This window comes from Tubulanus polymorphus, chromosome 6, assembly GCF_964204645.1.
Source record: "Tubulanus polymorphus chromosome 6, tnTubPoly1.2, whole genome shotgun sequence".
NCBI lineage: Eukaryota > Metazoa > Nemertea > Palaeonemertea > Tubulaniformes > Tubulanidae > Tubulanus > Tubulanus polymorphus.
Genome location: NC_134030.1, coordinates 10627666 through 10645976, shown reverse-complemented (window position 1 = coordinate 10645976; position 18311 = coordinate 10627666). Strand labels below are relative to the sequence as shown.

The window sequence follows — 18311 nt, the reverse complement described above, 5'->3', positions numbered from 1 at the left end:
TCACTAACAACTACGGGATTCACGCGAACGTTGCCGAAGTTGTCTAAATCCATCGAATTAACCAATGAAATATGCATGATAGAACTTAGACTATAGTCGGTAGGTCTGTATCCGGCTCAACGAAGCGACTGTAGAACAATCATTATGTCTCCTTCTCAAACTGTCCTTCCTCTCCAACACGATACACGAAAGAAGGTTATAGAAAATTACGGGAATCTTCTTTCTTAAATTGATCGATAATGAATGCATCAGTGAAATCCAGTGATTGGACCGATTTCACTTACAAAAAATATTTCAATTAAAGCGAAATGGATATTGGTTGGCGGTCCGTTTGAGGTTCTTCATTTAGATTTAATTGACCGTAAGGACGATAATTAGCGAGTATTGATGAAATTTTGAGTGTGAATCACATTTCTGACTGGGAATCAAAATAGAACTAATTTCTGACACAATGTACATTCCCCTTTCGCTCTTTAGTTATGCAATTCCACATCAGAGCAGCTTAGGGGTGGGGATGCATTCCCCGAAGAATATTATACTGGCTTGTAGATAGAACGTTATGAACGATATGTGAATAATAGGCCTTCTACGCGAACGCCGTGAAAACATCCATGAATAGGAATTATCAGTTAGGGGCCATGTACATTCATTCGCGGCCTATTGGTTCTTGTATCCGTTTCGCTTTCAAAATCCGGAAGGTTAAATCTATGGAATTGCCTCAGAAAATGCTACGTAAGAAATGATACCAGTTTACGGACCAGTTTACGGCTATCCTACGAGCAATCATTTCAAGATTGCGGCTGAGATGATAGCTCGCGTGGTCAGGCCCGTGATGAGCTTTTTAGGGTCAGTTCTATTTCAAGAAAAATGACAATTTTTACCACGAAAAGGGACATTTTCCTAGTGGAAAGAGAGCAGATCTTGAATACGAAGTGCCGGGGTACCTGAATGAATCATTCCGAATGGATAATTTTTAATTCCATTAAGAATACATGAAAATTGTATCTAAATTTCGAAAAATTTTGACCCAATTTTTTTTATACTGACTTTTAGAAAAAATCTAAAAATGTGAGGGGGTTCTGGTTAGCTACCCCCGAATCCTCTCGCCACGGGCCTGCGTAGGGCTATCATTCCCACATTGTGTATTTTATGTATATCTATACCCGATTATTACTTCTACAATAGACTCGTGCTTTCATAATTTCAGCATTTTCCGTAGAGCTGCGTGAATTCTATTAATTAAGCATTTAAACCAAAAATCGCGTCCTAGCAGTTGGTACCTCGCCCTCGTATGAGAACAGCCAGCTGGAACGTTTCGGCCTTTGTGTTCGCGTTTTAGCGTGTGTCGCGTGCGCTCACGTTTCGTTTCATAGTCTTAATCGCAGACGACCCGGGATGACATGCGGTGTAATGATATCAATTACCCCTCTAATCAAATCATTCTATCTTTTGTCATCTCATTTCGAACTCTTAGATGGATAACAGTAGTCTGCTCTTTATGAAAGTCTAAGGAAACTTCGGCGAATTAATCATAATGTAGCTATACACGATTAAGTTGGTTATTCCATTATTCCCGCAGAATTTGAGACACGCAACATGCTGATATATAAAATCGTTTTCCATTTCATGTATTCGTATCGCCGTTTTAATCGAAGAAGACGTGTAATGTCGATTCTTTGACACAAGGCGGCGATACTGTACGGATAGTATATTTGGCCCTTGTGTAAAATAGCCAGCATTACAGGCTAGACGTTACACTTTGATGAAATGTAATAAGATACAATCTTAGGCTGAAACAAAAATCTTACTTTCGTCCTCCTAATCGGCCGGGTTATTTTTAAAAATGGAATACAATTTGTAAGCATTTCATTTCTACGGCTGCCACGTCTGTTACCGTAAAATCGATCATGATCCTTTAAAAAGTTATGTATGGGGTAGAGAGGCGGACGGCTGGGTTAACTACTATACACAGCAGAAGAAATAATGTGCAGGGTAGACAGGCGGCCGGCTGGGTCGACATTTAAGCACAGCAGAAAGGTGAAACTAGGTATCAATTTACCTAAAACTTATACAGGGTTCCGAGGGTTCTGGAATACCGTCGAGCTTTGTCTGTGCCCCTGAAGATGCCCTTAATCCATGGATTTGACGTAAAAGTGCCCTCATTTGGCATAATTTAGCGTAGTAAGTGCCCTGAGAACCACAAGTTAAGTGCCCTTTTTGCCGTGATTTGACATAGAAGGAGCACTCCCCCATAATAATGAGTGCCCTTATACTATTTGGAACTCCCTCGGGATAGGGCCATGGATCCGCCCATGTTATATAAGATTAAATCGTATGAATATAGTATCGTATTGTCGTAGTCAAAATGTCTAACTGTAGACTATATGAAATTTTATCAATGTACAGACAAATAGACGAAACGGTGATTTTTTGCGGGAATGGCCGCCTCTACTATAACGCACTCCAGTAGGTCTAGTTGAAACGGACACGGCGGTTGTGTAACGTCGTTCATTGTTCGAGCCGATATCGACAGAACGGCTCTAAAACAAACGTCAAAAGGAAACCCGTTTCTCTTCGCTGTTACAAGAAACCTTGTCGCCTGTAATCTCGCCGTAATTGGAGGCGGGTCATAAAAGATGTTTTTTAGTAATTACCGGGTTCTTGTTTGGTAACATCACGCGATCATCATCGAGCTTACAATAATTGTTATACCGGAAGCCACAGAAAGACGCAACAGAACGCGTTAATTTAGACAGACCCCGGCGATATCGAATTTCTCTATTACGACCATGAAACCATAGTTCAATGAGTTATGAATATAGTCTATCAACTCTACAGGAAGGTGGGAGAGACCGCCGCGATGAAATCTGTCGACGAAAAAAAAAATCATTCTTCTTGAAAGAAGTGGAATATAATGTAGTTACGAAAATCTGGAATCGGGTTTCTTTTGTTCGATAAAGGCGGGTCATGTAATCTTTTGAGTGTGATTAGAAACAACGGTGGAAAAGGTCAACGCAGATTATGGTGTCAGATTCCGATCGAGTTTGAAATGAAATATACCTATCCATTCGCATTATTTCGGAACTCAACCGCGAATCGCGACAGGCTTCACAGTTGCTTTTGAAAACGATGATTTCATCAAAAGAAACAATTCTAGCCGGCCTATTTTGAACGAATCTTTCCAACACGACCATCTGCTGCGCTATGAGTTAATTCTTTTACGAAATCGTCAGCTATGACCACATTTCAAACAATCTTCTTTTTTTTATTAGGAACTCATGAAATCCATTTTGCGAGAGCTATTATCAAACCAATCTGTAATCATATATGAAAATAACGACTTTTTCATCAACCCGAAAATCAAGCTGAAGGCCAGAACGATTTAATGTTATGTTTTCTGCAGTGGGATAGAATTAACTGCGATCCCCACATTGTCTTTTAGAAATGAACTTGGAGAATGAATGGATTTCTATTATAAGACAAAACTACACTACTAATTAGGCTTACTAATTTTTCAGTTATTCGCTGGATGCAAATTTTACTCCACTGTAAAATCTTATTATTAAGCATTTCAGGATTCCGGTTTCACAGTTTTTGATTTACTCTAATAACTCTGGATCCAGTTCCACAGTTTTGATTTTAGATTTCACTCATAGTTGATTCATCGATAATGAACTGAATTTAACCCAGAGTGAGCTCTTATTCACGACAGTGGAAGTGGATCCAGATTTAAATTCCCTAACTCAGAGTTAAAGAATGACTCGGAGTTGAATCTGGTTGCACAGTTCTATGTGATAAATCAAACGGGTCCTGTAGTTTTAGTTATCATGCGGTATCAAGACCCGGGGTTCAGTTCCACAGTTCTGAGTTAAGATTTGACTCTGAGTTAACTTATCGAAAATGAACTAACTTTTACTCAGAGTTAACTCTAACTCACAACTGTCAAATTGGATCCAATTGATTTGCGAAGTCATGAACTTTTACATCTGTACGTATATGTATATACATATATGTATTTCATCGGCTTTAACTCTCGCTCAGAAACTTTCTCGACTTTCCGTTGCCTATTCGCATGAATATTTAATGGTCGATTTTACAAAACGATGACAGTTTTAGTTCGAAATGCGTTGGGTGGATTGGATTTGGCAGGTGATCGAGGTGCCGGTAGTCCGGGTTGAGGGGTTTAACCGACAGCTGCCCGGCAACCCACTGTCTCCGCAGCCAGGAAATTGTTGTCGATATTTGTCGGTGTCAAGCGACGTGTCTTTATCGCCATTAACGACGATTTGATAACGAATGGATGGACTATTTATAAGCGTGATCATTTTTTTTCATCTCTCCAGTAACGCGCAGAGCATCTCGCATAGAATTTTATTCGAAGAAGAACCAGAAAACTGAACTGTTGGGAAACCTTATAAGACAAGCGCATATCGAAAACTCAGAACTGATGGTTGGATCCTGACAATTTGGGAACCAGGAGTCAATTTCTCATAATGACTCGGAATTCACCCATTTAGTCTTCTGGACCCAGTTCCACACTTCTGAGTTAGAGTTAACTCAGAGTGAAAGGGTTCATTTTCAATGAGTTAACTCAGAGTTGGATCTTAACTCGGAACTGTGGAACTGGACCCTGAAATTTTTAGCCTCCCGGACATTAAGTCTTCTCCAATAAGTACTCTTTGATATCACCAACCCAAGACAATAATATTAGTCTTCCTGATCTGACTCGGTGTTAGAGCAATAGAATATTTGCCGTGTACGTCGAAAGCTTTATCGTTTGCGGGTAAAACTTATACTTAATCGCAACGTTTGTGTAAACGTGTTTTCTGTTTTGATGACGCAGATGTCGTGTGCGCTTGGATTTACGGGCCACCATGGAATTTTAATGTCAGTGTAACTCGCAGCAAAGATATGAATACATTGTCATGAATCGAATAGAGCCCTGTCGCAAAGTTAGTCTTTTAAATGAATACTACGCACATGTAGAAAATTCACGAATCGCTTTTAAGGCGGGCGTAGGGCAAGTGTCGAATGCTCGCCGCCGCGAACGCTTGCACTGCTTGCAAATAGGCGCTTGCAAAAGTGCTGTTGCGACTGGGAGAGACGGTTTAGGATTAAAATTAAGATTAAGATTAAGATATAGCTTTATTTGTCCTAACCACAATTAGGGGTTTTTGGATAGCGATAACTACCCTTGTGTTGCGTCTTCATCTTTCCGACTGGCGTCGCTCCCAGTGTCTAGGCGTCGCCGTCAGTCACAAGGGTACGTCAAACGGTCGACAGACGACCACCTCTTATTTCACGGGTGGATTCAGGCGGAGCAGGGGTTGTGCAACTCCCGACCCTCTCTGAAATGTAAGTTACCCTGAAATCTTGCACAAAGCCTAGATACGCCCCTATAAAAAAAGTAGATATAGAATGCCTTTTGAACTTGTGTGCTAAAACTAGCCCTTGCCTAATGTATAAATATAATTTTTTGAGTTCTTTCCTTAACGACTGCCTTGCACCTTTGAGATTGTTACGTATTTATAGCCCATATCGTAAATATCGGCTGGCCCACAGGGGGGGGGGGGTAGAGTTAGTTTACAGTACCGGGTGTTAACATATCAAAATTGGATACTTCGTGTTTTACATAAATTTCATTTCACGCGAAGGTTTTGACATGCTATTCAATAGATATAACATCCTAATAACTGTACTAATAAAGCCTTCTGAGCGCTAGCACCTAAGAAAGGAAAAAAAACAAAACATCGAGAATTTACAAAGGGAGAAAACAAACGGTACGTTACAAAAAAGATATCGGATAAAATTGATCAAACACGCGTTACTAAACTTTTATAAGAGGGAACAAAATGAAATTGCTTAAACAGCACAGTTTAAACCATATTCATTTTCCATTCCAGTGACGTCAAGCTCCCATATGGTCTAGTGGTTAGGATTCCTGGCTTTCACCCAGGCGGCCCGGGTTCGATTCCCGGTGTGGGAACATATTTTTTTTCACCAAACACGGAAAATCCGCTTATCGATATTTCACGCTTTTTCCTGGCTTGTAAATAAGAAACTAACAATCATAACTAAGTTATATCCTGCACGCAGAGAACAATGTAACAACGTGAAGTCAATTCTGACGCTAGTGTCACAAACGCATTCAGAAATTATGACAATGTTAGCAAATCAGGCGGGCCACGGTTTCCGATTGATAATCCCCATATGCCGAACTGCGGGTCCAGTGAATTTCATCTTTGCTTTATTATATTCATAAAACGTTTCTGCACGTGCCTTTTCGGATGCACGGTGCTCACTTTCTTCCAAATTAATTCCGAGTCTTTGCCTCCAGCGGCATTTCGCCAATTAAATCATTCCTCATTGCGCGTTCGCGACATGACGTAAAGCGTGCGAGCATCTGTTTTCTGCAACCGGGATCTGGGACTATTGACCGGGCGGCGACTAAATAGATATCCAAGTCTTCTATCTAGACTCTTTCTATGTAACACTGCTAAACATGTATATCATTTTCTGTATGAAATCAGCTATATGCAGAAAGAGGGGGTTTACCGAGGACATTTTTTTTAAATTTTGATTCTGGTTCTTTCGAAATTGGATAAACGATACCTTTTTGCGTCCGATTTTTTCTATCCCAGAGGAGCAGCGCTCGTATCAGATGACGATACATTTCTTTCTATACCAAGATATCTAAAAGATGATGCGGCCTAGATAGACTGTTTCAGTCTTTTTCTTCTTCGTTAACTTATGTTTGTAATATCCATGCAATAATGTTATATACTTTAAAAAAGAATAAATTTGAATTCAAAATTCAAAAAAGATATTTAGATTTCGAATTGATGGTCACGAGAGTGACGAGAATTCGATATTGATAGTTCAATCTTCATAATCGTTTTGAGTTTTGATGGTTTATCGAAAATAAAGGTCGTATACAAGACTGATTTGTGTGTTCTAAACCAGTGGCTTGGACCTTCGGCGATTTTACAGTTAACCTGAATGATGACTCGTTTTAGAGAAAGATGTCCACACGATACGCTATTCGGCAAGTTCCCTAGATCTGTCTAGATTCGAATTTTAACATCTTATTCATCTCGCTTGTCCCTTTCAAATGCCACATCTACCGGGAAGATTCGATTATGAAATCGTAAATCGCATTCGAAATATAGAGGTCGAATTACATTCTTTTATTAAATTGGTTCGGTTCCGGTTCGGGAAAACTATTTTCTGTCCATCCTGAGCTGGCAAGCGACTGATATGGTATATCCCTGGAATATGTCTATTTCACTGGCATATTTCATTGTTTTCTGCTGAATTTGATACGTAGTACAAAAAGATTGGTAATTAATATTTTGGGGCAAAATCGCATTGTCCATTTTTTTAGTAGTTTCCGTGTAGAAATATCTTGCCTACAAATTTAATCATGTAGGATCCATGTATTACACCCGGCTTTGTAAATAACTATTAGAATTTTTCATATCTTTATATCATATATTCCGGTCTTTATTGAACGAAAACCAATAATTCAAAAACTCATTACGGGGCAATTAAAAGATCTTTTGAATTAAATTCAATTGAATCGAATATAGGCTAGACGAATCTAACCATAAAACCGAGGAAAAGACATTCTTTCCTTCTAGTGTTGAGCTTGTCACAATTACAATCAAGATAATAGACATAGTGCAGAATAGTATTTGGATTGGCACGCGAGAGCCGCGTAAATCATTACGTACAGCAAGTGTTAACTGACCGGAAGATGAATATTCGATGCTTCCGCTAGTGTACGCGCTATTTCTCAATGGATTACGCAATCGATGGACGACACATACGAATGCAATCACGTGTTAAAGACGATTAGTATATATATTATTGATATCACTATAGACTATATTTATATCGTTTATGATATCACACTGCGGTATAAGTAAAATATCGCAGGTGCAGCGGATTCAATCGAACGAAGTCCGTGCTCGGGGTTAATAATTTGACGAATGATTACTCGAAGGTCCGTGTTACCACCATCGATAAGGCGCTATATCCGTGTTGTGACGATGATATAACGAGGATCCCACGATACAAAGACGAAAAAATAAAGTCCAAAAATGTTTTGCTTGAGCTGGTATAGTTTATTCGACGTTTCGACTATGTACTTATAGTCATCTTCAGGGATACTGTCCGCGTACGCATATCAATACGATATCAAGCTCTACAACAACTAACGGTGACTGAAAGATGTGCCTGGACTCACGGAAACGTTCCAATATTCCATATTGTATATAGGGAAAACCACACTTACATGAGCGTGAAAAATCTAAAAAGTTATTGGCTTAGAAGTATCTTTAAACAAAAAATAACGCGGAAAAAGAAAGTATACTTTATATACTAAAACAATGTATTATAGACGAGGGATTTCACATTCTCACAGTGTCATCATTTTTCTAACGATTAAAAACACGCAACCAAGATTTTATTGCCCACAGACAAATTAATTTTGACTAAAATAACTGATTTGCGAAAAACAAATTTTCAGCTTTTATTTATTTATTCTTGACCGCCTTTTATGGATTATTAGGATTTATATCTATTTCACATGATGCTATATTATGATACGATATCAACCCGTTGTACGTAAAAGACCGAGGTTTTTCAAGAGCATTCGTCGGGAAGTTTTTGCCACTGTCGCTATATATTAACTTTTTAACTGTTGACAAGGAAATAGATATGATATTATGATGATGATCATTATCGTCATGGGGCACGAAAAGACCTGATATTGAATTTTCGCAAATTTCGGATATGATGAATAAGTCCGCGGTCTGTTGTTCCGATTATATTTTTTTTTGCTATTGACTCCAGCGTTCATAACCATAAATCTACAGTTAACGATCGGATCTAAGCTTTCTAAGGTGACGTCTAAATCATTTATTCTCGGTTTCAATAGCATCCAGCCGCGTCGTCGCCACATCCCTGCGCAGTGTCATGCGGCTGTCTAAATTATCATTCTTAGCGGTGAATTTTTACCCAGAAAAAAAAACATCCTCCTCGCCGCATGATCATGCCGATGATTTATAATTGCATCTGCGAACGGTGTGAGATCGCGTATTTTACCGATGCCGCCGGGGATGTGGGCCGGGCCCACTTTCTATAGATAACTAACTCCGCAGCTTGGACGCGCAATTAGCGCCCGAGATGCGCTGCTCGTTCGCAGCGATATGGCCGCCGGGCAGATCCGGGCCCAGACGGCGCTTTATATGTGCGCGTTGGTAGCCGTTGTCATCGGTGAAAACAACAGTGTGAAAGTCGACGGAAAACGCTAGGAACGGCGGGAGCGGGGCGACAGCTCGATTTGTCTATAACCGAGCAAAATACAGTCAACATATGCTTTGGCGACTCGATGGCAACGAGCGTAAAATTTGGTTCTATTCACACGCGGTTTTGGCCCATTCGTCTTTCGTGTGCGTGTGATAAAGATACGAACCTATAAAATAATCATATTCGATCGAAATAACAATTTAGGTGACAATACACAAAAGCAAAACAGTTGCGGTAACGGATTTGTCGACGACCTGTCGGGGTCAATATTACATCGAGAATGAATTGATGGAATCATTCAAAACGTGCATCGAGAATGATTAATTTTGGGAAAATTTGCGATGATTGATCCCCCGATTGATCTGACCGAGCAAGCGATAGAATTTGGAAATATCGATGAATTACGAAATCTTATAATTACGAAATCATTCTTATTCGTCTTTCAGATAGAGATTCAAAATCAAACCCATTGCGCTCCAGGCATAGAAAATTTTCTAATAAATTATTTGACGCCTGCGAAAAAAATGTAGAATTTCTGGGATAAGCTAATGTGGAATTGCAAATTTGAAATCGAAGTTTAAAGAAATTTGGGGAATTATGAGATTTGGCGATTGGGTAGGTGTTACAGGTCGACCGGGCTTGACCGGGTCGGCTGCCGACTCGATCCGCAGTCGTGGGTTGAAGTAGACATTGTCTTTTGAAATAGCAATAGGCTTGTTTATGTTATTCCGTATAAATAACACATGTGTCTTGTATGTTGTATTTTCTTATTTAAAAATTTGTAACTTTATTGAATTTGGGATTCTTTTATGTAATGTTTAACATAAGGATAAATAAAGAATATAATTGAGTCATCACCTGAAACACACGCCATCAGAGGACGCGGAGCCGTATACAACAGCTATGCTATTATAAATTGCTAATCGGGATCGTTCTCATGAAACCGGCATACCCGGCCCTAGTATCGAACATATTTTCTAAAACATTTGAATATTGAAATTATAGGTTTACACACTTTTTTATATTGACCGCTTGTAGCCGCCGATAAAATTTACGCCAGCCCTACACACATTGTAGATAGCTTGAGGATGAGCTAGCGTATTAGACAAGCAAATACCAAAAATGAAAGTAACCAATATTTCGTACTGAAAAAAGGGGTCATCATATTCGACGGGGTCAAGAAAAACTACTAGAGATTGAGTGACCATTTCGGGATTTCGCGGGTTCACCAAAAAATCATTTGTTGATTTACCATATTCGACAGTTCGCTGTTTAATGATTTAATTCATTATTCATATTCGACGGATATAATATGCCCATAAATGGATGTTTATTGATATTAGACGGTTTGCCAATAAGAAAAAAAGGAGGAAAAACCATATTCAGCAATAATTAATAATTGATGTTTAATTCGAGTAATTAAGTAATCAGTAGTCTGATCCATATCAAATTTGCAGAAAAAAAACTTTAAAAAACGGTGATATTGTCGGTAAATTCAGCCCATTTTCGACAAAAATTACAAATTCAACGGTGCGCCAGAAATCCAGTAAATTATTGATGCGTTCATGATGAGTCTAAAATGAAGAATCCATGATCTTCGGGGCTGCTTTATAGATCAATTCAAAGTGTCAATAGTCAAAATTGAAAAAACAAACCTAATGAAACGGGCCCAATTGATAATATGAAAAAACGTGAAAGTACAGTTTTCCGCTAGCGAGGCCTTATCGTGACCTTGCAAGATCGGTGAAGGTCGTGATAATAGTCGTTTAATGCTATTACTTATTGAGCGATAATTGTCTACTAAGCCGACTGTGTCACGTGTATCTAATCACGTGTCCTATCGTCCATCTTTTTTTTCGACGCCATTCAACGCTTGATACGATGTCGATTTCCGTTAGCAGACGTGTTCTTCTTGAAGAGTTAACGGCTTTCGGACAATGAACCGTTCGGCGGGTGAATCTTCGGTCTGATACACGGGTTCATAGACTCCCTTTTCGATGATGCAACCCCTTCAATCAATACTTTTTGAGAATTGCTAAATGCAGTGGATCTTTGGTCTGATACACTGCAGTTTCTAGACTTTCTTTTCTATGATGCAATCAATACTTTTTGGCAATCCTTCCACGAAGTGTATCATCAAAAATCAATGTTTTAGTTCAACTGCCAGACTTCTGGTCCTTTTAAAGACCTATGTACACCCAACCTGATTGAGCTAGGCCACCCGATGAATGTCCTCTCAAGTCAAATTGAAATAGACATTAGGTCCTGACGCAGTATATAGGCCTCATATTTGCGTAGTTTCTAATAGCAGCACTTAAAAAAGCCATTTGCGCGCAGTTTGACGCTATGTGTCTAAACTACTGTTGTTTCGAAGCTCGGCGCTGATTGGTTTTTACGAGATGGCCACGCGACTAGCAGAATCACGATGCTCCTGATTCCATACAAATTGCTGTTTAAGTGACAACGGTGACAATGATACATTTGTGCGGAGCAACGGTTGAATTTTTATTTTAGATGACAGGTTTCCGAACAGGAACGCGAAAGACACAAAGAGACAACCTATCACTCCGGAATTAAAAGAGAAAAAAAAGTACTCCTAAATGATACGTTCAAGATGAATGAATGAATGAAGCTCATTTAAATTCAGTGAGATACGTTAATTTGAATTTGATTTCTGTGGTCGCAGATTGAGATAAGTGTTATATGATATATTCTAAATATTGCGTGTACAACAGCGCTATTTCTTTTGCGTGTTTCATGCTCGAACGGTTGTATTTATACGCGCTCGCGCGTGCGTAGGGGTAGAGTAGGCCTACGCGTATGCGTCTCGGGTAGACGATGGCGGATTCCCCAGGGCGGAACAACGACGTCATCTGGAGGATTCCCACCCGTCGTCTGCGGGTTCGTTAAAATTCATTAAAATCCTGATAATTGAAGTTTTACTTTACATGTCGATACGTCGGGAAAACTCTAGGGCGCCGAAGACACAATAGACGGCTAGATAGGGCTGCTTATGTACATACGTATCTGGAGGGCGCGTTTTGAGTGACAAATAATTTAGGTATACAAAATACCCCAATTATTGATATTCGCCTCCAAGCATTATTAATATCCATTATTGCAACTATTATACGCGAATATTACTGATTTATCTCTTATAATTGGATGAATAAGTTATCACATTTTCACGATTTTGTTCTCACTTCCTACGCGCGTGAAAGCGACTCTTGCCACACAGCTTGAATTCAGTCGCCAAGCAGTTTTCGTGCTGTTTTACGGGTACAAAAAATACATTCCGAAATACTGCGATGAACACGAGACAACGCTGCTTTCATGACGGCATTTTAGACATAGCTTATAGCAAAAATAAATCCAACGTTGACCAAAAACATCAGTGATCCTTTTATCCATAAAATGAAATATTGAGATCTTATTTCGTCATCTAATTTCTTACCGATGAAATAGACCGATGATTATACGTTTGATACTTTCCTCGGGAATTTTCACCGATTCTGCGACGACGACGTTATTCCTCTGAATTCAACGCGCGACCAATCGTTTCGCCGATCCGGACGACGCCCCGCCCAGCTCGCAGGTAAATTTGATTGTAACAATGCGACAATGCTCGACGACGCAGCTCGACGTCGTCTCTGCGCACGTGTATCGATTAACCGCACGTCCTCTAATCGGAAACCGTCAACTGCTAAATCAATGTCCCCTTTCCCAGGTGATCACCGTTCTATATAAAAAGGCACCGTCGCTCGAGTAAACGGTTTTGCTGAGATTTGTCAGTTGTCGACGGAACACGCGCATCCCGTAGAGGCTCTTCAACGATAATAACGAGTGTCCGTATCCGTAACTGGTCTAAAAGGTATTTCATAATCGACGGCGCACTTGTTACAATCACGCGTGTGGACACCAGTTTTCCGTGTGTTCGACGGCAAAATTAGACGTACGTTTATCAGACAAGCAGTCTCTGTAAATTAGATTTTTAGGATTTCGAATAGACGATCAACATGGCCGATTTCGTCTCGCGATCGGTGTAAAACTATCGGCGCTCTAAGAAAAACATATTCGATCAAAATGATGGACATTAAGCCTGCTATGAGTTTACCGACTTCTGCCGGGCAAACGCCTCTTCCCGAACCGGCCCGAGTGAACTGCGCCAGCGTCGGAAGTTTAGGAAGCGTTGGGAGCAACAGCGCGAATTCCGCCCCGCTCGGAGCCGGACCGACTGGACTTTTATCAGGTCTCGGCAGCGCGTTCAACCCACCGGCAAGCCTGGCGAATCCGACACCCATTCCTCCACCTTTATCCGCGGTGTCCAGCTCATCGGGCACCATTTCGCCGTTGACGATGTTGCCTTCGATGGCCACTCCGGACAGACTGTCGGCTTTCACGACGATAACGCCGACGCACAGTAGCCAGTCGTCGATGAAGTTTATGGACGCTACAAGTTTCAGCTTGCAAAGCCGGTCACAACTGTCGATGGACCCGTTACGAGCCGCCCAGGCGAACAATTTACCGATGTACCCGACGCAAAGTATGTTCGGAGGTTTTTCAGATCTGGCTCTCGCCCCCGGACTTGGTTTATGTAAGTAATAGATTTGTTTCCTATATTGGCTATAATATGCCGTACATATCATATGACTTTCACGAATCACGCCCATGCATTTTGTATACTTTAACATTCTTAAACAATACTATAAACAGGACAAAACTTACGGCTTATCAAGTCATAACAAGAAATTTACAGAGATTTAATAGTATTTTGAAAGTGAAACGTTGGGCGTGAAAGGATCATTATCGTAGTTTTGAACTGCAATAAAGAAATAGAAAGTTATGAAAACGTATTCAGAATTATAAGATCGTTTGGGCGATGTCCCACCACAAAATTTTTAGTGGTTATCGTCCAATTCATACACATGATTTTGATCCATTCCCATGTATTCATTCAAATAACGTAATTTCGAAAATTTGGCAAAGAGTGGAAAAAGTTATGCAGCGAATGCTGTCGTGTGATACTGGGTTGAGCCAAACACCAGGTCATGGTCTGAAATCTTTGGCTAGAGAACAAAGATGGACAAAATGCCGGTCTTAAATCTAAGCCGGGGCTGTGCAACTGGCCCCTGTGTCGGACCAATACTGAAGTATTCCTCAAATAACTATCATGATATCGGAGATAGTTTATTCTTAATCAAAGTGTATATCGTCGAATATACTAACAGCTCAAGGAAACATTTTCAGACTTCGTTATTATTGTGGGATTCCCTCTATATTTATTACCTTTGGCAACGTATTTGAAGGTACAAATTTGCCTATAAATTTTTGATTCACTAGAACAGTTCGAAAACTGTGCCATCCATACGTTGTAGAGACGACGTCGAAACGATTACACTAAACTAATTTTGTAACATTTTTGAAACTGAAATTCTAAGCAGAAATAGTCTCCGAACGCCCACGCGTTGTTTACTCCCTGTCAGTGATCGCAAACACGACTAGGTTCGAATCCCAGTCGGTGCCAATGTATGAAGTATCAAAACTTTGCGCTCACACTTTTTCCTGCTGAGGGCACCAACATGAAAAGTATATAAAAGGGGTTCTTTCGCACCCTTCCAACCCCCACCCCACCCCTGTGCAGATAGCCCCTTTTGATGTTCGCTAGGAGTAATCGCGTTCTTTTTCTTTCGATTATCTATATTGTAAAATCTTTTGGTTACAGTCCCTCGTCGACGCCGGAAGGAGAACCGGCCACGGCGACAACGGACGACGTTCACCAGCGAACAAACTCTAAAACTCGAGCTCGAATACCACCGCACCGAGTACATCACCAGACCGCGCCGATTCGAATTAGCCGAGATGCTGAACCTGACCGAAACACAGATCAAAATCTGGTTTCAAAATCGCCGAGCGAAAGACAAACGAATCGAAAAAGCACAAATGGACCAGCACATGAGGTGAGAGAACGTTTTTCTATCGGTGTTACCATTTTGGGGGACGGTAACGTGTAAAGCGCAGCGGTATGAAAATGATCCAGCTATATTCATATATGGTAGAAAATTGTCACAAGGGGTTACATTTCGTATCTAAGATCTGATATGATATGATATGATATGATATGATATGATATGATACGATATACGATATGATTCATTTTTCGTATGAAATTTTTACAGAATTGATGAATAAACAATATACATTACAATAATCGCGACCTTACAATAGTGATTGACCCTGTCTATTCGATTGGTGGAAGATTTCGTTTGATTTTGTTTATTTCGGTGTCCCTAACAAACCCGCCACACCTGCCGGGAGCGAAACAGGGGGTTTGATTTTGAAATCGGAAATCAAAGTACAGATATGGATGTGTTATCGGCGGTCGAATTCATAGAATTTATTTCGTTTAATCGAAGGGGAAAATTGGAATTTTCGGTTCCGGTTCATTCAAAAAATCTCCCAACTAAGCCTGACCAGCTAATTTTGTTTGCTGCCTAATTCGATACATCGAGATTTTGGAAATAACTTTATTACATGGTTGAAGATAATTTTGTAAATTCTAATATCTAAGATGAAGGACTGCTTTGAAGCGAATATCTTTTTTTAAACGTCGTATTCGTTGTGTGTATTTTTCAGAGCACTTGGTTTCGGCAACACATGCGCAACGAACCCGTATCACCAGATGAGCACGAGCTACGCCGGATTCTGCGGAGCCTGCTATTATAAACCGCCTACGACGTTACCGACGCCGACCTTTCCATCGCAGACGACTTTGGCTCATCCGTATCCGACATTGTCGTAAATAATAAAAAAACAGACACAAAAACTCGCTTAATTTTAAAAGACGAATATGGTGCTATATTATCGAGTTATTGGTTCGATTAAAAATCCGGTTTTACCGCACACCGACTGATTAGATTCGAATTGAATCCGACATTTAGTTATCCCCTCACCGTTTCGCAGTGGTAACGGATGATTTGAAAGAAGAAATCCTCGTGTTGAATTTTCTCGGCGATAACTTCTATACAGAGAATTGGCCAAAAACATATTATACTGTTCTCGGTTATATACATATTGGATTTTTCCTACTTGGGCCTGCAAGTTGAAATATTGGCTTAAGATCAGTGGTAATGTGAAATTGAACTGATCGTTGTTACAGTATATTTTGTAAGGCATTGTTGGAAGGTAAAAAACATTTGTAGAATACAACATAGATGAATGAATATCATTAAACGTTTTTCTGGCAATACAATTGATATTATGTGTTGATGTGAAACAAAGTTTGCAATCGCTTCTACATAATGTTTCTTGGAAAAAATGTATCCAAGGATTCAGTTTTATCATCCGTATTTTACACAGACTGTAACGTTTTACCAGTGCAATGTGCTAATGATAAGAATTAGCAAATATGTTTAATGTAAAAACTAGATGTAAAACAACATATCTGAATATGTAGAACTAATAAAATAATTTATACGTTAAACGATTATAAGTAGAATTATAAGGCTGCGAAAAATCGCTTTTACCCATGCATTAGAGTAGAACGAAAATTGATTCGTAATAGCGTTTTGAAATGAGACAATGTAGTTAAGAGTATAGAGACAAAAGTAATTCCTGGGTGAGTAGAAAAAGGGTCATTTTCAAAACACATTCGAGCTGTTAAAAGCGTCTATATTGAAAATATTTCAAATCAATTTTCGGCTCTATGTTTCTTGTCTTCGTGGTTAATCGTTTTATACTCAGTTGGTTTTCGGCGTTCACGAAGAAACCGCTGGAATGTGACTGGCAAAACAACTACGGATTGCTTATCGAGCAACTCACATCGTCGGCTAAAAGGTGTTTAATCAAATTATATATATACGACTTTTTTGGCAATAAACGCGTTTGGTAAAAATGCGGTTCAATGATCAAGTATCCGCCCAGCCAAAACAAGGGTCTGGAAAATTTGGACATTTCAGTGCATTTTCATACAATTTCTAGGCACTCGGGGCCATTTGAGAGAATATAAGCTAAATCTTGCGTTGCGGACTGCTGTCTTATTAGTTGCAAGTGGAAAAAGTGCCCCGAAAAATATAGCGATTGTATTTTCGAAAGGACACGGGAAAAGTGCTCCTCGTGCTCCCTTCTAGATCCACCCTTGTGCAGTGCATGAACATTAAGTCGCGTGCAATCAGAAACTGATAGGTAAGTTGAAAAAAAAAACTAGAAAATAAAACCTATAAAATCTAAGTCAATGTAAATCTTTTTTTTAAATAAGAAATTGAATAATTTAGATAAATAACCGAGTCGTTGTTTCTAACCACACGTGGATCCATAAAAGATGAATCAACCCGGGACTTTATTAATGAGGTATTAAAGCGAGTACACGATGTCGTGAGAATACGACACAATTTGTCAGATAAATACTTAGTGTGCATCAATTTTCTGATGCACACCTGCCTAAATGCCTAATGAAAGCGGTGATTTCCCTACCTATTTCCGTCCCGATAATTACGTATCAAATATTTATCGTTGCCGTGCGTCAGATCACCCCGAATACGAGTATGTATTTGCAGCAGCAGCAGCGTCGTCGGTTCGTTCTTATGGATCTTCAATTTATAAAGGCCGACTTCGTCAACAGATCATCAATTTCACGTCAACCCACGATCCTGTAATTAACGATTTACCGTTCCAGTGGATTTTGTGGTCAGCCTTCTGAAGTAACTTAGCAATTCTTACGACCAAATCTTATGTTGAAATCTGAAATGCCCAGAATACAGCATGAAAAGAAATCTCAAGTCGTTATCATGGTAATATTTACTTGTTTAAACATAGTTTAGAGAATAAGTTTAAAACCCTACTAGAAGATTTAAAATATTAGAAGCGAGATTTACTGATACAAAGTGTTTAAGTCAAAATAAACCTGACGATGAATCTCTAGTGAGAGATCGAAACGTCGTATCTTTTGATTTTAATGTTTGATTAATAAAATTTGCTTTTGAATCTTTTAGATTACGTACATC

At 39.6% G+C, this 18311-nt stretch overlaps 1 protein-coding gene and 1 non-coding gene across 2 annotated transcripts; both read left to right on the top strand.

The window, feature by feature from the left end:
• The first annotated feature begins 5914 nt into the window (after nucleotides 1-5914).
• On the top strand, nucleotides 5915-5986 carry Trnae-uuc (transfer RNA glutamic acid (anticodon UUC)). The gene has a single exon. It is a non-coding gene; the product is annotated as a tRNA-Glu (tRNA).
• Nucleotides 5987-13395: 7409 nt separating this feature from the next.
• Nucleotides 13396-16111, top strand: LOC141907731 (uncharacterized). Its single transcript, XM_074797470.1, has 3 exons — nucleotides 13396-13906; nucleotides 15035-15269; nucleotides 15946-16111. Exons 1-3 carry the CDS (start codon nucleotides 13396-13398, stop codon nucleotides 16109-16111), a joined length of 912 nt encoding a protein of 303 aa, XP_074653571.1.
• The last annotated feature ends 2200 nt before the right edge of the window (nucleotides 16112-18311 follow it).